This window comes from Dermatophagoides pteronyssinus, unplaced genomic scaffold, assembly GCF_027571235.1.
Source record: "Dermatophagoides pteronyssinus isolate colony J.1.1.1.1 unplaced genomic scaffold, Derpt_VIB-CSIC_2022.12 sq0002, whole genome shotgun sequence".
Classification (NCBI taxonomy): Eukaryota; Metazoa; Arthropoda; class Arachnida; order Sarcoptiformes; family Pyroglyphidae; genus Dermatophagoides; species Dermatophagoides pteronyssinus.
Window position 1 is genome coordinate 679,951 of NW_027461526.1, and position 21,503 is coordinate 701,453.

At 28.5% G+C, this 21,503-nt stretch overlaps 1 protein-coding gene across 2 annotated transcripts; it reads left to right on the top strand.

The window, feature by feature from the left end:
- The first annotated feature begins 213 nt into the window (after nt 1–213).
- Eip74EF (Ecdysone-induced protein E74) lies at nt 214–21,061 on the top strand. Of its 2 annotated transcripts, none has more exons than XM_075824911.1 (8): nt 214–2,114; nt 11,498–12,247; nt 18,161–18,595; nt 18,659–18,916; nt 18,974–19,066; nt 19,137–19,236; nt 19,296–19,705; nt 19,774–21,061. In XM_075824911.1, the coding sequence occupies exons 1-8, from the start codon at nt 701–703 to the stop codon at nt 19,821–19,823; spliced, it is 3,510 nt and encodes a 1,169-aa protein (XP_075681026.1). In that variant the 5' UTR covers nt 214–700; the 3' UTR covers nt 19,824–21,061. The 2 variants fall into 2 exon arrangements, with proteins under 2 accessions (XP_075681026.1, XP_075681027.1); XM_075824912.1 differs by having other exon boundaries at nt 18,161–18,589.
- The last annotated feature ends 442 nt before the right edge of the window (nt 21,062–21,503 follow it).

The window sequence follows — 21,503 nt, forward strand, 5'->3', positions numbered from 1 at the left end:
CGCTAGAATTTTTATATATACACAACAACAACAACAACAACAAAAAATATCCAAATATCAAATGATAAAGGAAAAAGAAACCACTACCACTATCCATAGAAACTATACACACACACACAGCATACATTACATTGGGATTCCTGTATTGTGTGTGTATATTGTGTTGAGGTTTTTTTTTGTGTTGAAGCTCACTCAAGATAGTTAGTTTGGCTTTTTCCAGATCAAGTTTTCAGTGTCAATCTGTACTTCGTTGATGTAAGTTGTGTATCTCGTGTATCTGTTTGTATGCTGCCGAGAGATGCTTTTATTTTGATGTGTGTGTTTGTATTATATTTGCAACAAAAAAAGTCTGTCCTCAATCCCTACATACAACACAACACACATCATAGAATCGATGTGTTTTTTTTTCAATGATTGATCGCGCGCTTTATTCATTTTTGAATTTTGTTCTTCATTTGTTTCTGTGTGAATCATATATCGATCGATTGATTGTTTTTAATTGTTTGTTATATTTTTACTTGTACTTGATCAACTTTAAAATTCATTTAATCTGGATATTTATCCATTCATAAAATAATGGAATCTATTCATCGATAAACCTGTTGTTTGCAAAAAAAAATTCCCTCCAGATTCCTAAAACATCAATCCATCCATCTATCCATCCAATTTTTTTTTTTTGAAATAACAAAAAAAAAACATCATGACCACAGCAACATTGATGCTTGCTCCGGCCAAATCATTGGTATCGCCAAGCCCACCACCTACATCAATCTCTGATCATAATAATCATCATCATTCAGTACGACATCATCATAATCCTAGTAGCAATCATAGTCATCATAATAATTCTTTTGTTGTTCATATGAATGGTAATTCTTCATCATCGCCTGTTGATACATCCATAACGGATTCAATATCGAATTCGGAATCAACCACAACATCATCATCATCATCATCAATGACGACAACAAGTGACAGTAATAATATCGATAATCAAACGATTCAATCGAAACGTGCTGTTGGCTCCAGTAGTGATACTACGGATTGTGATAAGATCGTCACTACAACCGATCATAGTCGTTCATTACCATCATCACCATCACAAATTCAATCATCATCAATAGTAGAAAAATTATCATCAACAATTGATTCATCGTTACCATCGCCAACAAATTCTTCTCCATCGTCACCATCATCATCAATAATAACGTCAACTACAACAACAACAACAACAACAACGACGACGTCAGTAACAACAACCCCAGTTTCAGTGACTATGGCTCCCAATTCGTCATCATCACCTCCGCCGCCATCAACTCAAACGACCATTATCAATGGTCATCATCAATATCAACAGAACAATTTACATCGAACATCACCATCAATCGATAATCATCATTCATATTATCCAAATCATTCTGTTGAATCTATTGATCCATCAGCAATCACACGTTTGGCTCATTCGAATCCTGTAATTACAACGACATCAGTCACATCGTCATCATCATCATCGATACAATCGAAAACTTTACGATATCCAAGCGAATCATCAACAACTTCATCCACATCATCTGCTTACTCTGAAGAAGACGACGTTGAACTCATGAATTTATCATTGTCCGATATCCATCATCATCGTCATTCTGGTTCAGTTGATAGAAAAATTTCAACTACATCTACAACCGGAATCGATAATGATGAATTGATTGTGGTTGTTGATGATAATCATGATATTGAAAATGATGAAAATTGTAATCCAGGTGTACCGTTAGATTTAAGTTTACCGAAAAAAGGAAGAAAACGATCATTGTATTTGAATACATTGATTGAACCATGTACATTACAAACAAAAAATAAGATAAAACATTCATCATCATCATCAACAAGTTCATCGACAGAAGAAGATGAAGAAACAAGTTCATCATTATCATCAGCATCATCAACATTATCTTCATTATCATTATCATTATCAAATCATCATCTTCATCATCATCATAAACATCATCGTTCTAAATCCGTAACCGGTGATAATTGTTCCGGTAATGGTATAGGAGTTAATGATGCATTAGCTATTTCAAAACCAAGCTATAAAAAATCATTAATAAGACGTTATTGTAAGTTGAATGAAAATGACAAAATTTTTTTTCTGTTTTGTTTTAATATCTGTCTTTGGAAATTATCTAAGAATTCTATAGAATTCATGTACATGTTCATAAGTCAATGTCAATGTACATTTTTTTAAGTAACATTCTCTGTTTATTATTATTAATCAAAGAATGATCATCTGTTTCATCTAAGGTATATCAGAATGATTTAGTTTGTCTTTCATCGAAACAATCATAACAACATCTACTTTGTTATTCTTGTTGTCTATGGATTCTCTATGATGTTAATTCGTCATCATGGTGGTTGATTTTTCCCTCATAGAAAAATATTTGGTAGCCATCTTTCAATATATTTTAACCAAAAAAAAACTATAGCCAATCTCTGTTTTTTTCTTCTTCTTTTTCAATGTGTTAGGTTTATTTTTGGATATATTTTGGTCTAATTTCTATCTCCATTCATTCATTCATTCATTCATGTTGTTGTTGTTGTTACTGTTGTTAATCATCAAAATTTCTCTTTTTTTTTCTCCCTCTTTTTTTTGGATAATAAGTCCGCCTTATGTATTTCATTCTCATCCAAAATAATAATGTCAAAATGTATTTTCTTTTTTCCCCCATTGATCTCACCACCATTAACGAAAAATATACGTCTGTTCATTATTGGATTCGGCGCCTTTAAAAGTATGGCGCCCAAATAATAGATTAGATTAATGCACACATACACAATATGTAGTGGTAACTATGCGGTTGTAGCAGTTGATGGATTTGTTGTTGTTGTATCATCATCATCATGATGACCTTGTTTCGTTCATTAGCCCCGGCATTTCGGGAAAATTTTATTAGAAAAAAGAAGAAGAAGAAAAAAAAACCGAAAGAGGAGAGAAATCATCATCATCATCATGATCGTCATTTCAAATCTTTTTGTTTTTCTGTTTTCGTAAACAACAACAACAACAACTTTGGTTGGCAGCTTTTTTTTCTCTTTGTTTGCCCCCTTTTTTCCACATTTAAAGATTGAAAATAGAGAGAAAGAATAACCGTTTTTTTTGGATAAAAAATCTTTTTTTTTAAAGCAAAGCCTGTCAGTTTCTTAACACATTGTGAAGCCAGCGAACAAAAAAAAAGAAAACTATGTCAATGGCAAATATTACAAATGAAAATTGTGGTTTTTTTCTCTACTTTGTTTGTAATAATCAAAAATTTTTTACCGAAGAGAAAATATTCTTTAGGTCGATCAATTGATGATGATGATGATGATGATGGTTACGGTGGTTGCTTTGCTTTATCGGTTGCTGCTGACCTCGATATACATTTTAAAAATATACTCAAAAGAAACAAAAACCAATGGTGAATTTTCTTTTTCTATTCGTGTGGGTTAAATTTGATGGATTTGTGGATGGGAAAAAAAAGAAAAGAAATAAGGAGCACAAGTTCATCATTATTATCATCATCAACAAGTTCCTTTGATCTTTCTCTCTCTCTCTTGGTTTCTCTTTTTTTTCAAATCGGTTTTGTTCTTGTGTCATCATCATCATCGACAAAAAATGGATTTTTTTAGATTTAAATTTAAATTTAAATATTTTTCAAAATAGAAATAAGGACACCATATCGATCTTAACCCTTTTCTTTCAAAAAAAAATCTTTTATTCATTGATGTAAATGAACAAGCTAGGTCTATTTTTTTCTGGGAAAGAAACAACAAAGTAAAATCTTTTAACAATTTTGTATTTTTAGCTAGGGTCACACTAAAAATTGAAGAAAATCTAGCATTATTTTCCCCTTTTTTTGTTGTTGTTCCAAATAGGGAAAAAAACACAGGTGTTGAAACTTACCTTTTTTCCATCCATTTTTCATTGTCGTCGTATTGGTTTCAGCAAGAAAAGAACCAAAATGGGAAACAAACGAAAAAAAACTTGACCCTTGTTTACAATGTCTAGGTCAATATAGTTTTCCTATTTGTGATTTCATTATTATTCAGAAAACGAAAACAGTTAAAATAGGGTTGAAAGGTCAAGGTATGCTTTTTTTAAATTTATATATTTCAACAAGGAAGAATTATTTATTTAGAATGTAGTTGGTGGAAAATTATTATTGTTTGTTTGTTTGTTTGAAAATTCAGGTTAATCCATTGAGGTGCAGGTGTTTGATGTAAGATTTTATAACCCGAATAATTTCATTATCCGGGTTTTGTATTCAATCAATCAACAATTGACATTGATCAAGATATGGTTATTTTTATTTTTATTGTTGTTGTTGTTGTTTTTATTGTTTTTATTCATTCATTCATGACTATGCATAAAACAAAATATCAATAATAATTCTATTATTGAATGATATTTTTGTCACCAAATGGAAAAAAATGAATTTTTTTAACAAAACACATATACACACAATGTTTGTAAACGTGATTATCATCATCATTAATATGATTTGACGGGGCGAAATTTTTTAAAAAAAGAATGTGAAGGATTCAGGCTAAATCACTATCCTTGTACTTAATCCTATACATCCTTCCTGAATCATAATAAATTTTGAAAGTAAAAGAAAATTCCATAAATGAAAATAATTGCCTAAAATGTTTGTAATTGAATGACAAATGATGATGTTTGATGATAAATTTGTTTTTTTTTGTTTTGTTTTGTTTTCCTTGTTATATCGATTTCAATTTTGATGAAATATTGTTGAAATTTAAGAAGAAACAAAACGAAAAAAGTAATAAGAATTAAACAAAACTTGACTTTATTTACATTAGATGAATTTATTGAGGAAAACATCTTTTTTCTATATCAACAACAACAAGTATTTTGCAAGGTCTTCCGTTTTTTATTTTCTTATATTTATCATCATCATTTCTGGTTTTTCTATTTTCAACACGTTCACGTTTCGGTTGTTGTTGTTGTTGTTGTAATTAGGTATTTTTCTTCATAAAATGAATGTAGATGTGTAAAACGAGATGAAAAAACTAAATATTTTACTAATAGGGGTTTCACACTAGCAGCAATGTGAATGAAATATTTCAAATGCAATTTTTCAGTCCATTTCAACCTTATGGGCTGAAATATTTTCGTGTATATATTTCATGAAATATTGCTGTAGTGTGAAACCCCTATAAAAGAAAGATTTGATTGAATGTCATTTCGTTAGTTTGGATAAATTCGTTCAAGGATTGTTATTGTTCTTCATTTTCATATATATCCGTATCATCATACATTTTATATTGTAGATGTTTTGTTTGTCGGTAACAATAAATTAGATTTATTTGACTTACAAACAAAAAAAAAAATCTTAATTATCTCAGTCATTTTATTATCATATTAATAAATGCGTGTTTGATATATGATTGCATCATGTTTTTTTTAAAAAAAAAGAAAGAAAGATCCTCTTACACATAAAAAGTTGTTGTTGTTGTCGTTTTTTTTTAATGAGAAAAGCAAAATTCTTTTCCAAATAAATTACTTCCTTCTTAATGATACAATAGTAATAATTGATGACAAAAACATTCTCCATTTGTTAGCAGTGATTATGTTTTTTTTTGCTTGATTACTTGGTTGATGAAATCTTTTTTTTAAAAACATTTCATTCTTTTTCCTGTTATATTCTATTGTTTTTTCTTGCATTTGATCATTCAGTTGAAGAACTTGAAAAAATATTGATCGATATATACACATTCTTGATATATTTTGATTTCTCATCTTACTTAGTTATCAAATAGTAAGAATACAAAGATAACGAATGGTAGAAAGAGAAAATGAAGAATCACATCCATAAGGAAATAGCATTCATGCATAAATTATTATTACATTGCATGCTATCCTCTGACTACCTGATGATGAATTTAAAATAAAAATATCATTATTCACTTAAGATTGTGTGTGTGTGTGTGTATTTTCTTCAGGGTCAAAAAATACGCACAATCAAAAGAAAACGTTGTTATTTTCGGTTGATGGATGTATGCTTTTATTTTCTCTGTTATTCATTTGTTTGACTAATTAATGTGCATGAATATTTTATATCATTAATCATTAATGGATCACTACTGCTGCTGCTGCTGTTTGTTGTCAATAATGATAATGAATATGTAAAATAAAACAAAAACAAATATGACATTTCCGCAAATATAATATAAATAATAATAATAATAATAATATTTTTTCCGTTCTGATAAATCAATTTTTTTTTCTGACAATGTCATTTTGTTTTGTTTTGTTTTGTTTTTTATCTAACTGACAATTCATAGACATTCTTTCAAATATACACGTATATTATTTTCATTTTCATTATTAATTGTGTATCCAATCAACCGCGATCGATAAGGTTTTTTTTTGTTTTCTTTGCCATAAGAAATTGTTATAATTTTAGTGTATAATTTTACCTGATTGGAAAATCCAAGAAAGAAAGAAATCTGTTCTTGAACTTGACTTTGAAAAAATAGATAATTGTTTCTATCTGTGTTTTGCTTCAATGTTTTTTTTTATATACTTGCTTGAAGAAAAAACATTTCCTGCATTTTTATTTGTTTTTTTTTCTATTATATGACAAATGACATTGTTGATGTGATGTGATGTGATGTGATGATAATAATGATGATGACGAAGATCATTCCGTTGTTTATGTTTTCTTTTTTGTTTCTGCTATAAACATTCTATGATACTCTTTGATTAAAATGATGACGATGTTTTATTTTTAATGAATTTCCATTTTTTCTTCCTTCCTTTTCACTTTGGCTGTTGTTCGTCATATAAACAGAAAATTGAAAGTAAAAAAGATTGTTTTAACAATCGAAAATAAAGTTTTTTTTTGTTTGTTTGTTTGCGGGAATGAATCATTCCTTAACATTTTCAATTTGTTTTCCATGAAAAAAAAAGGTATTTCGATTATTGTTATAATCACGGTAACATAATGAGATAACATAAAAATCATTATCATCATCCAAATAATCCAAATAGACAAAATATCATATAATCAATGTAATTGCATCATTTTTTTCGGTTGTTATCGTAAACGTATATGTGTGTGTGTGTTTAACAGTACCGGTATCCTATTTTTTTGCTGATTAGTGTAGTTGTTTTTTTTTGGCATCAACATTTTGTTTCCTCTTTAGATTTTGTTTTTCTTAGCTAAGAATTATTACCTAAAACAAAAATTTACGATTACAGCGTTTTTTTTGCAAACACTCAAAACAAATAGGAAAAAAAATTTCCTAGTAATCATCATATAACGGGTTGATAATATTTTTTTTTTTTTTGGAAATTGATAATAATACCAAACGAAAACAAGTGAAAAGAAAATCTTGAAACAAAGTATATACATCAGTTGTCCATTATCGTTGTTGTTGATTATGAATAAATCTTTATGATAATATTATCCTTAAAAAACCATTCATTTAAACAATAAATCAATCATCATACGAACATTTCATTTTTTGGTTGGAATTTCCGTTTGAAAATTTTAAACAGGAAAAAAAATTGTTGTCCATTCTTTGTCAAACAAACAAAAATGAGGAGCCTCTTGATTGGAAAATTTTCAATTGTATAGTTCCTAGGAAAACGAATCATTAATTGTAAAAACAAAAAAAAAAGTTTTTCAAAAGTTTTTTTTTCTTTCTATTCCCTTTCGATTATTATTATTCACCTTGAACTTGAACTAAACTTAATTAAATTTCATCATTTTATTCATTTCATTTCAACTAGAAACAAAAAAAATGATGAAAATGTCCCTCTTGTTCGTATACTTTTGTCATTAATATTATCAAACAGTAAAAAAACGGATTGCTGATGTGAAAAGTAAAGGAGTGTAAAGAAAGAGAAATTCGCCTCATCATCATTATGTGGATGTTTTCTTTTTTTCTTCCCAACAATCCATTACATTTTACTACTGCTATATAGATTTATAAATAAGTCATAAACAGTTATTATTGTTTGCTTTCATCAACAACAACCCCAAAACACCCACAAATAACTAAGGTGGAATGATGATAATAATCCTTAATACAAAAAAACAATAATCTTATAGTAGGTTTTATTAAGGCTTCTTTTTTTTCTTTCTTTGAAAAAAATATCAAATAATCAAATCTATTAGAAAATTCATGACCCAAGCATTTTTTTAAAATAAACTTCTGATATGTCTCTGTCTCGATTGGATTATGGTAATGTTTTTTTTTCGTTTTACATTTGAATATTGAAAACGAAAACATTAATGATTTCAATTAACGTCGGTGTTTAAAATTCAATATTAATATTATTCTCGGATATCGATTTTTGTTTTTATACAAACAGAATCAATTGATTGAATGGAATTTGTTTTTGAACTGCATCCATTTTATTATTCTTGATTCTCTAAAGAATCTATAGATAAATTAACAATAACAACAACAACGAAATCTTTTTTTGATATTTGTCCTTGATCATGAAATTCCCTGATCCTCATCATCACCACCACATCATGGCAGCTTTTCAATATTATTATTATATAGTAGTCCCTCCGTGTTTTTAGCATGATGATGTGTATGTACAAACATCAATTTACGTATGCGATCTCATAAAATGTACATGTAAAACAAAATTATTATGATATAAGTATGATGCAGTTGTTGTTGTTGTTGTTGTTGAAAGTTCCGGTGCCATCGACCCAATTCAAGGTCCTCGATTTTTGTAGCTACATAGTAACAACAAAAATTAACTGGAAGAAAAATAAGTTGTTTTTTAAAGTGATATATTTTTTGTTTTTTAGCACAATTACGAACAAAGTACGTAGTTTTTTCTTGTTTTTTTTTGTTCGTACGTACAAAATATATCATCATCCTCAAATACAATCATTAAAACAAAGCAATTTTGATGTTATTTTTCTTTAAAAATTTTTTGTTTTGTTTTAAACAATTACAAAAATGTTGATAATAATTTATAATTGAATGACGTAATTGGAAATTAATTTTTTTTTCTTGCGAAAAAAAAACAACAATGAAAAGTTTGGTGAACTTGAAATTTTGTTTTGTTTGTTTTTTTTCCATGAAGAACAAATTGCTAGGGAATTTTCAAACTATTGAGATCATTCATGCATTCATTTTTTTCTACGTTCGTTTCCAACCACCACCAGCTCAATTGATGACCAATGTTGTTCATTTGTTATTGGGAATTATAATTGTAATTCCTTCTTTCCACGAATAACAACGATTGTCATCATTATCGTTGTTTTCCTTGTTGTTCCAATTTTTTTTGAAATCATTTTCTTTTTACTCTTTCGTGATCTTGTTTTTTTTTGGTTGGATTTTTAATTTTAATTTCATTTCATTGTATGATATGAGCTGTTGTCAAATCTACCGATTGCTCAATTGTTCATTTGAATTTTTTTCATTCATTCATTTGAAATTTGGCTAATACAATACATAAGAATGGAACAAAGTATAGTTGGCAAATAAAAACAGGCGACCGGGTGTTCCATTGACCTGCTCCCATCTTATTGAAAACAGATCTTTTTTGCAAATATTTTTGCTCTCTTGATCACATTCATTCATGGACAACAACAACAAAAAAGTATAACACAGCAGCTGCTTGCCCCTTCTTGTTTTTTTCCCTTATAATATGCAATTTTTACAAGGTTCCGTTCTCTTTTTTGTAATTTTTATTGAAAATGGTATTATTCAATGCTAACATTGACACACACACACGCATTGAGTTTTTTTTCAGTGTCAATGTCATATTTTGAATCCTGAATCATTGGAGTCCTTGTAGATTCATTTTAACAAATAAGAAAATTATAAAAAATGATCTACTTTTTTTTCAGTTTCATTTTTTTTTGAATGGAACAAATTCAAATTAACTTTGTATAGTGATAAAATTATTGATTTTTTTTTCCTGGAACACTAAACATTGACCCGAGTCAAACGCGTGTTCCGATGTTCAATATATTTGATATTGGTGAAAAGAAAAAAAAACTTTCACTTTTTTTTCTGGCCACTTCCCGGTCAATGGTCCGTTTCATTGTCATATTTTTTTGGTTCGGTACGGTAACGCGTACGTGGTTCATTCATTCATTCATCATCATCCATTGTCATCGGTTTCTTTTTATCAAGGCTATTTTATCCGGCAAAATTGCAAAAAAAGATATTGCCTTTACTCAACCGAATACATTATTCGTTAAAATTCGACGGTTGTTTCGATTCGTAATATTCGTAACAACAGCCACACAGATTTGATTCAAAATAGAGGAAACAAAACGTTGTTGTTTTTTTCGACTAACAAATATTAAGAGCTTCCTACGATTTTCGACAAAAAAAAATGGAAACTTATTTGACACAGATGTATTGTATTGTGTGAGTGTGACCTCAAACTTAGACATACATAAATTGAGGTCACCCATCACATCTCTTCTTGTATGTGTGCTTTACTCTCAAATATATAAGGTCTATTTGTGAATGCAATGATTACACACTGACACACTCCTTCTCAAATACACACAGAGGATAAATATTTTTTTTCCTTTTCCAATTTTTCCCCAATTTTCCCTTGATATACTGATCTATAAATGATAAAGTTTTTTCTCCCCTTATTGTTGTTTTTTTGGTTATTTTCCATCAAACACACACGCACTATGGATACTTTATCCATATACAATGACAAAAAAAATACAAGTCTGAATTTGGAAATTTGGCTCTTTTTTTTCTTCAAAAGTTTACATTGTCACGTAACCTTGATCTATAGCTTTTTGTTCATGTATCGTTTTTTGTTTGTTTGTTTCAGATTTCTGTTTTGTATCAAAAGACAAAAACACTAGCAGCATCAACAACAAACTCATCTTTTTCAACAAAAATTTTTTGAATTAGGACATTATATAATGGAAAATAAAGATTTCTGTGATAAAATAATCATAATTAATTTGCAAACTTATAAAGAATCATAGTATAGAATGATTATGATGATTATTATCAGTTTTTTTGGATTTGGATTCGGATTATTGAATCCAAACAAAAATAAATCGTTTTGTTGTTGCCGAATCTTATTTTCAAAAGATCAGGTCAACAACTTTTTTGAATGTACAATTTTTGTTGTTGTTGTTGTTATATATGTCTCATGTACATACGTAAGCATTCACAGATGTTTCAACAACAACAACAACAAAATAAAAGCCAAGGCCATTCTTAAATGAAACAAAAATTTTTGGAAAATAATTAAGTCGTTATGAATCATTGAATTTAATAAGACTTTCATATAAGGTTAAGGTCAATACAATTTAATTTGATGCATATTTTTTTTTGTTTTTCCTTTAAATATATTCATTATGTTGATTTATTTTTGGATCAAAAATTATTGTGATAATGACAATTATATATTGAAATTTCATTTGAAAATATTTAGTGCTAATATTAATTGATTTTTGTTTCTTTCATTAAAAAATAGTTGATGGATGTGAACCAAGTTCATCAGAATTGGCTAGTTCCTCATCAAATTCATTATCACCATCATCAACTTCATCATCATCACCATCATCATCTTCATCATCATCATCATCATCGACGCCGACTGCAATTGCTGTGAATAAATCAAATTCATCATCAACATCTACAACAAATATCAATAATAATAAAAATAATCTGGTCGTTTTGAATGGTTCAAGTGGATCATCTTCATCGTCATCATCAGCAGCGAATGCCGCCGCAACAACGAATCTATTACAAAATATACTTCAGCAACATCATCAACATACATCTGGTACACATCATCCTGGTCATCATAATATTGGCCATCATCATCCACATCATACTACAGCTCATCATTTACATCATTTAAATCATCAATTACATCATCATCAAACAATATCAAATAATCGATGGTCACCAACAAATCGTCATCATACGGGAACGACATCATCATCAACACCCGGTGTAACCGGAACAACAAATACAAATAGTCCGTTACCACCATCACCAGCAGATTCTGGTGTTAGCGATGTTGATTCTCATTACAGTTCGAATGATGAACAAAATCATCATCATCATCATCAACAACAACAACAATCGTATCAACAGAATTCATTTTATTATGGACAAACACGGTCTCAGCAACAAAATTCAGCATTAGTTGCTGCATCTACTGCTGGAGGAAATACATCAGTATCTGGTAATTCTGCGCCAACTAGTTCAACACAATGTAAGTGTCGATATAAATTCATAATAAATAAATTATCCATAAATAGAAACTGTTGATAAACAAGATCTAATAATGATGAAAATCACTTGAGATTTCCGTCATATAAAATTAATATAGCGCCAACAATGACTTGCAAGATAGATTCGTTTGATTTCCGAATGAAATCATTTTTGTTATCTTGTTTTCTTGTATTCACCATTAAATGTGATACTAGTCATCCGATCTACTTACATCGATTGAAATGTATATTTTCCGGTTTGCAAGAAAAAATTTCGGTCATTTCAGTCATTTCATTGACTTTTTATTTATTGTCGATTCTGCAATTTTTTTTATTGTTATGAATTTCCGTTATTCATTTGTCCGATTTTCCTAACAATGACAATTAATTGTAATTTACATTCATGTGTATGACGCCCGGCGGATATAATTTTTTGCCATTCTCTCATCATCCATTTGGAATGTAACACTAACACACACACACACAAATAATAGCTTAGCAACAGCCATAAAAAAAAGAGAAAATAGGGGAAAAAATTCTGAATAACAAGAAATCAGTTGATTTGGTTTTTTTTCTTGGCTGAAGAATCGATTTTTCATATGATTGTGTTTGGATTTTTCTTTTCATTATTATTATTATTATTATTATTAACATTCTTCATGTAAATCGATGATACATGACGCCCAGAAGCATATCGCAATATTTTTTTGTTGTTGTTTCTATCTACAGGAATCTGATTTCTATTCTATTCGTGAAAACTATTTCCTAGAAATATTGAATGAAAGAAAAAAACATTGAAGATGTTATCAAAAGATATTTTGGCTTTCCCTCTTGTTGCTTTTACTTATTTTCTTTTCATTATTCACAATAGTTTTTTGTCTTTGACGTAAATTTTGAATTATTATTGTTGTCCCATAGAATTAGAATAGAGAATATTTTTTTTTACCAAATTCATTGGAAATTTATTATTTTTTGATCGATATTGCTGTGGGAATTCATCGACAAATCACTTATATTTTTGTTTATGTTAATTGTTTTTTACAAACCAATAAAAGATTCATTTTTCTGATCAAAAAAAAATTCCAGACAATTCCAATGGTTTATATAGCAATTGTTTTATGATTTTTGTTTTTAAAAATGTTCAACAAATATTCTTAGCTAGTTTTTGTTTGTTTGTTTGCATCCAATTTCAAAGAATTCAATCGAATAACTTTCCTTTATAAATATGTATTATATAGTGATATAATACAAATGATTATGATGAACCACAATATGTAATGGCGCACGTTCTGTAAATAGAATCCTACAATGTACTTGTATTAAAAGCCATTTTTTTCCTAAATACACTTCTTGTTGAATTTACTACCACTGCATGCAGTCTTTTTTTTTTGTTGTTGTATAGAATACTCTGTTGCTTGGAACGAATCTGGATATTTGTGCTATATCGGCTTTCCAAATATTATGATCTTAACCTTGATAAAAGCCATACAAAGTCACAGGTACATTCAACCCAGTGACATTGAAACCGACTGACGACATTAGCTTTATAAAATATATACGATTATGCGCGGCTCATTCTATTCTAGTTTAATAATTTTTTTTTGTTGAAGATGTTTCCATTAAAAAAAACAAAAAACAAACATAAAAGAAATCGTTGATGTTTGTTTGTTTAATATTATTATTATTCATTTTCTTTCTTTGTATTGATATTTATTCATTATATTTATTTTGGCAAATATCTCATTATCATCATCATCATCATCAGAATTCTAATAAATCACCCTGGAAAAAAATTTACGCAATTATTTGCAATTTTGGTTGATTTTACGGAAGAATTTTTTTTTCTTTGTAAGAAAAATGTAACTGTAAATATTTATTATCATATATAAATGATTCAAAAGAAACATTTTTCATATTTTACATCTTGTTGTGAAATACATATTGAAATGTCTGGGTTTGTTTTCTCTATTACTTTGCAATAGTTGACCATCATTAATATAGATTTTTTTAATAACAACAGTAAAAAAAATTGCATAAATTTTCAGGTCAACCAACTGTCTTTCTGACGTATCCAGACAACAATATTAATAATAACAATCTAAATCATCATTACCAACCACCAACACCACCACCTCCACACATTTCGACGGTTGTTTCTATTTATATTGAAATTAATTTTCATTGCTTGTATTTTTCGCCTTCTCTTAAATGATAGTTGATTGGGAAATAACTTTCAATATTTTTTTTTGTTAGCATTTTTTCCAACGAATCATCGATAGTTAATATATAATTTATTTAACAATTTTCCCGTTAAATTACCAGAAAAAAATTAATATCTATTTAGACTAAGATCTATGGCCTGTGTTTGTCTAGTCTAGACATTGTCATCATCATTCGATGAAAATTTTATCAATTTTTTTAGGGTTGTTGTTGAAATTTTAAACTGTTCGATTCCGTTATTTATTAAATTCAAACAAAAATCACACCGTCATTCTTTAGATATACACCGATAAACATACCTGAGTATATTGGAATGTATTTTATTTTGGAAAATTTTTCTATTTAAATTTTACGAAGAAAAAATTTGATCAATATCCAAATCATTTTTCAATTACACTTTCCGATATCTGTTGTGAGAAAAATAAACAACTACTATTGCTGCTGTAACTATTACACAAACATCCATTACTTGTCGAAAAGTTGATTATTGAGGGAGGAAAGGGGATAAAGATAGAGAGAAAGAAAAAAAAATATCTCAAAAGGAAATTAGGATTTGAGGTCACGACCTCTTCATTCGTTTTTGTCGTTATTGTTGTTCTTTTTTTTCCTTCTTATGTTTATATAATAATTTTGTTGTTGTTGTTTTTGTTTGGTCTATATGGGATGTTTTAGTTTTTTCTTTTTATTATTGTTGTTTTTGTTATTTTTCATGGCCATTTTTATCTTTTTCATTTTTTTTTCGCCCTTCTTTTGAAATGATATTTATAGGAATTTCTTTCCTTTTTTTTCGTGTTTGTTATCAACATTCATTTTTTTCATTAATGTTTAAGCATTCAGATTATAAAGGGAAAAAACCTAGAAAAATCATCATATTTGTGAAGAAAATGATGAAAAACGAAACGAATCCGAAAACCACCATAGATGAAAAAAAATGATATTTTTTTCTGCTATTTTGGTTCGTCTTCATTATTTTGTTTCAGGTGGTTTGATTTCCTTTTGTTTTTTTTTCTGTCCTGGCCGAAATAATTTCTCTTTTTTTTTCTTCTCTCGTTTCATTCATTTTTCCGTTGATGATTTCAACACGAACACAGTCCAAAATCATGAATCCACAAACAAACTTGATTTCTTTTTCTTTTTTATTTTGTTGTTATTTCATGGTTCATCACCAAAAACAAAATAAAATTTCAAAATCTAAATATATATCAAAAACTCTTCAAACAAAAAAAAAATCCTCAACCACCCATCTTATTTTCAATCAATCTTGTCTGGTTCTCTCTTTTTTTTCTCTCTTTCAATATTACTTAAATTCATAAAAATAAGGTCAAAGGGCGACAACGTTTTCGTTTTGAATTTTTGTTGTTGTTGTTATTTTCGTTGATGATTTATTTTTGGATACAAAAACATATATCCTTGTTTTCGAATACCATAGTTGTTTATAATGTGTATGTTTAGTTTAGCTAAAAAAAAAGATTGGAAGTAATCTAAAGAGAAAGAAGAAAAATTCAAGTGTGAAATCTATTACTGAGACTGATGATGATGATGATCAACACAATGTTATAATTTTGTTTACATAATAGTATTATTATTACTTCTCATCAGCATCTTGTTTTTAAATTATTATTATTATTGATACTATTTTCGATAATTTAGTTTATAAATATTTTTCATTTCGTTTGGTGTCTGTGTATGTGTTTACAAATGTGAAATGTTAGTTCCGGTTGTTTTTTTCTTTCTTGATACAATGTCTATTTGTGTGTGTGTGTGTGTGTGTGTGGGTTTTTTGTTTACTCTTTGGTTTGAAAGAAAGGTTTTTTTATTGTGTTCATACGATAATACAAATCAAATATTATAAAATTAATTACAAATAGAATTTATAGAATTCAATAAAAAAAAGAATTATTATGATAATAAAAATGGAAAAAGATAAAGTTTTTTTTTCCATTAAAATGTTTGTTTGTTCCTGAAACAATTAAATTAGTGATTGTTGGAAACCAGAAAAATCTCACAAATGAAAACTATCATTTCCAATTTATGATATATGGATTTTTGTTTTCTTTTCATAATCCCCATGACATTGATATACAATAATAATGATCTTCTTTTTTTAAAGATCCCAAAAAAACAATGAATAACAACAAAACCAAACTATAAACAATCATTATAAAACTATGTCGAACTGATTTTTTGTTTTTGTTTCTTTTCTTTTCTCTTTTTTTTCCTTTGCTTTCTTATTATATCTTACCCCATTTTCATTGATTTATGGTGTGTGTGTGAAAATAGATAAAAGATAACCTCGATTCTCTTTTTTTTTCTCGTTAATTTTACCACAATTCATTTATTTCGGAATAAAAATTAAGAAAATTATAAAGTTTATCTGATTTGTAACTTTCATATAGTAATATTTTGTTTTAAATTCCATAGGATTGATTAGTAAAATGGATTTTTGGACTTTTATTTTTTTTGTTTTGTTTTGTTACTTTGTTAATGGTTAAGATATGATATGATACTTTCTTCGTTGTTGTTATCGTTGGAAAAAAAACGCATCGTTTCGATCAATATGGTATGTATGTGCGTATACATATATTATATTGCACATATTTCACAATTCGATCTGATGATTTTGACTATCCAAAAACGTTGATTATGATGATGACGGCGATAACTATACTGATACGGTGATAATGATTGTTCACCTTGAATCCGTTCATCGACTTTCACTGATATTATTATTATCATCGTTTGTTTTGTTGCTGTTGTTGTTGTTGTTGTTTTTGTTATTAAAAGAATGAGGTTGGTTTATGGCGCCCCGTATATTAATAAAACATATAAATCGTCATTTTTTATTCGGAATTAATATCTGTGTGATGGGGCAAACTTTTTGCATATATGATTTTTTTTTCTTTCGTTTGCTCCCCCTATCACCAACATTTTTGTTTCTACTCTCTTGTTGCAATACCAATTAGAAATATATACAATACTTATGGCTAATTGAATATAGACCCAGAACGCCTGGCCCTTCTATATAATTTGAGAAAGTGGAAAGAAAACATCGTTTTTTTCCTACACATTTTTTTTGGCCGGATGATAATTGTTGATACCAACACCAACACACAACAACAGGCAAATATTTATCTCGAAAATTTCTAAACGCTGCACCCAAGTTCAACCAAATCAATCATATTATGATTGGGAAAAAAAAATAAAGAAGAATGATTGTGTAATACCGTTTTTTTTTCATTACCAAGAATTTAATTTTTAAAGAGTCAAATTTCTTATTGCTCTTATTCCCGTATGGTAATATTTTCCATAATCGAAATCATATTTTTTCTTTACTTTCTTCAAAAGGATTAATTTAAATGATAGATCTTGTGAAGAGAGTTAGATTGAATGGAAAAATGGATTTATTTTCTTTCGTCTAGCATAGGGATCATGAAGGATCATTTTTATTTCGCTGTAGAAAACCATAATTTAATTGAAATCAATGATAAAATTTTTGTTTTTAGTTATGATAATAATTCAGAAATTGTGATTATGTTGGCAATTTTTTCTACTATCTAATAATTCAATGATGAGACTTGTGCCAGACCGTTTGCAAAATTTGCGATTTATTTGAAATTTCTATCTTTTTTTTAAACAAACAAACATTGCAAAGTTTTTTCAATATTTTAATCCTAATTTGTGATTTATTTTTACAGATTCTGATGGTCCTTTAGCGTTACATTCACCCGTTTCTGGTCATCTTCAAAATCGATTCAATGGTTTTACTCATCCATCAACAAATGGATCACAATCACATCATTCACCACCACGTACCGGTACTCCTATCCATCAAGCGAATGGTCTTGCTCATCCAAGTCTATATGCTGCTGCAGTACAAAGTTTAGAATCACCATCATCGACCACACCAAATGGATCGAATACCGGACCATCGAATTCTTGCACTAATCAAACAAGTTCGCAACAGCAATTATTGTCTGCAGCATTACAAGCGGCTGCGGCAGCCAGTGGTTCGTTGATCCATCATGCTGCACAACAACAACGACGTCCACCTGGACCATCACTGTCAATGGATTCATTCTATAGTCAACAATTTGTTCAAACAAGTCCTTCAATTGGTGATCATGGTAAAGGTAATCAAATTAATAAAATTGGACTTGCACTAATGAATATTTTATCGCCATCTGTTATCCTAGCATTAAATATGTCCACATCGATCGAGGATTCACATCATTTGCATCCATATCATCATCATGCTCATCATCTAAATCAAACAGGAATGACCGCTAATGGTAATAGTTCATTGGTTAATGGTGTACAAGCATTAAAACGTAAAAAGGGACGAAAACCTAAAGCTTTGGATGGACCGAACTTAACACCGGTTGGCTCAAATCACAATTCTAATCCAAATCCAAATGGTCTAACGCCATCAACGAAACGCAAAAGTCGTGAAAGTAAGTTCTTCATTTTTTTTTAATTTTTCAAAACTAATAGTCTTTATCATTCATTAGGTTCAACTACTTATTTATGGGAATTTTTGTTGAAATTGTTACAAGATAAAGAATATTGTCCTCGTTACATCAAATGGACTAATCGTGAAAAGGGTAAATAAAAATGAAAATTATCTATAACATGTGTAATTATATAATTAATCTTTCATTATGTTAACAACAGGTATATTCAAACTGGTCGACTCGAAAGCTGTTTCACGTTTATGGGGCTTACATAAAAATAAGCCCGACATGAATTATGAAACAATGGGAAGAGCTTTAAGGTATCCATCTTCTAGAAAATGTTTTTGATCTAATGTTTGTTTCTATTATGTTTGAATAGGTATTACTATCAACGTGGAATTTTAGCTAAAGTCGATGGTCAACGTTTAGTCTATCAATTCGTTGATGTTCCCAAAGATGTCATTGATATTAATGGATCAAGTCCTATGTCTAATAATGGTACAACCAGTGATGCCAACAACAATAATAATAATAATAATAATATTGTTGCGATGAACAACAATGCTGCTGCTGCAGCAGCGTCTCTATTGAATGGAGCCAATTTGACTAATAATCATGGTCATGGTCATAATCTGTATTCCGCTCTTGGATCGCCATATCATCTAACTAATGGATCAGGATCAAATTCATTGTTAGGAGGATCACCAATTCCTCCACCATTAGTTGCTCCACCCGGATCCAATAATAATAACACACAATCATATGCCTATGCTGCTGCACTCAAACGAGGTATTTAATTCTACTATTTACTTCGTTGATGATTATTTTTAATTAATTTATTCTCAATTTCTTTACAGCGGAATCGTCTGCAATGAAATGTGATTCTTTTTCGCTGGATGATCTTTGAAATGTCAATTCGAACTAATACTTGAAAAAGAATAACCAAAAAAAATAGTGGGTGTCAACTCTTGCTCAAGAGTGTCATTCCACTAATACCACTCACTATCTACCTTACCTATCGATCCTCAACGGGAAATTTTCGACTCATTTCTTCATCATTCAACCAAAATCATTATTATTATTACCCTGACCATAAAGTGGATTGATTTTTATCATTTCATCATTATTATTTCATGTGTCTTCGAAAGTGAGATTTTTATCTAATTGAAACGAACGAATGGATATGATATTGTTGCTGAATATTGATACTGAAACAAATTAACACCGTTCATCATCAATTTATTTCCATCCTTTTTTTTCATTTGATTCATTCATTATTTTTTATTGTTTTCTATTATTCCATATTCTTTGTTCGTTCCCTTTGAGATATATATAAATGTGGTTAATATAAACACAAATACAAACACCAATACATACATACATACATACACATCAACATTTTATCTTGTTAATCATATTTTAATTATTTTCATTTATAATATAAAAATGTTTCTTATTATTGTATTTGACAAATGATAATTGAAGAAATTGATTCATAAAGTTATTTTTCATTTTCTTTTTTTATAATATTCATCAATCGCATTTTAACATCTTCTTTATCATGACACACACACACACTGACACAAATTATTCACATTTTCATATATAAAATGATTATTTTCCACAAACAAACAAACAAAAAAATCGTTCTTATTTGTTATATTTTCTTATTTCTTATTATTATTATTATTATTCATTCTTTCTTTCTATATACATTATATAATGAATAATTGACTGGTTAAGTTATGGATTGGATCATTATTATTTGTCATATATATTGATTTGATTTGAATTGTTTTTGTTTGTTTCATTGTTTTTCATTTTTTTGTACCCTTTCATACACATCATTCATTGATTCATTCATTCATTTAAACATCATCAATGATAAAATCATGGACAAACAATTAAAAATTCGAAACTTATAACAATTGACAGTATCACATATGATAAATCCTATATAAATATAAATTACATTGATCCATTATTAATTTTTTAATCCTTTCAATTGCACAATCTGTTTTGTTTATTCATCATTCTTTTTTTTCTCCTTTCCTTCCTTCCTTCCCTTACCATTATTCAATTTTATTATTACCTATTAATTATTATTATTATTATTATTAAATGATGCGATATTATTTCCAGAAACCCATTAAAGTTTTAGTTTCGTATTTTTTATTTTATTTTTTTGTCCAAATATCGGTTTTTTAAAAAAATTCATCTTCATTTGCCAATTGCTTTGCATACTACTATGAAACTTTTTTTAAATACATTTTTCCTTAACAATTTCCATAATTCATTTGCATGTTTTTTGCTGTCCTGATATTCAAATTTCATTCATTATCATTATCATCGTGCCGTTTGTTGTTAAATCGTTTTTGTTTGTGTTTTTCTTTTCTCAGTTACACAAGCCTAAATTTCGAAAAATGATCTTTTCAATTCTCAAGGATTATTCTCAGTCAATCATATTTTGTATTTTTATTTTTTATTTTTTATATTTCTATATCTTTGTAATTTTTTTTGCGTTTCTTTTCACTCTTGTGCTTTTTTCGCTTTTCTTATGATTCATTTTGGTTTCAAAATTATTTTG

Excerpts from the sequence above, each read along its gene's own strand:
- Eip74EF (XM_075824911.1), top strand. The coding sequence starts at position 701 with ATGACCACAGCAACATTGATGCTTGCTCCGGCCAAATCATTGGTATCG. Across the intron at positions 19,237-19,295 it reads ACAATGGGAAGAGCTTTAAG|GTATTACTATCAACGTGGAA; the intron begins GTATCCATCTTC and ends ATGTTTGAATAG. Across the intron at positions 19,706-19,773 it reads TGCTGCTGCACTCAAACGAG|CGGAATCGTCTGCAATGAAA; the intron begins GTATTTAATTCT and ends ATTTCTTTACAG.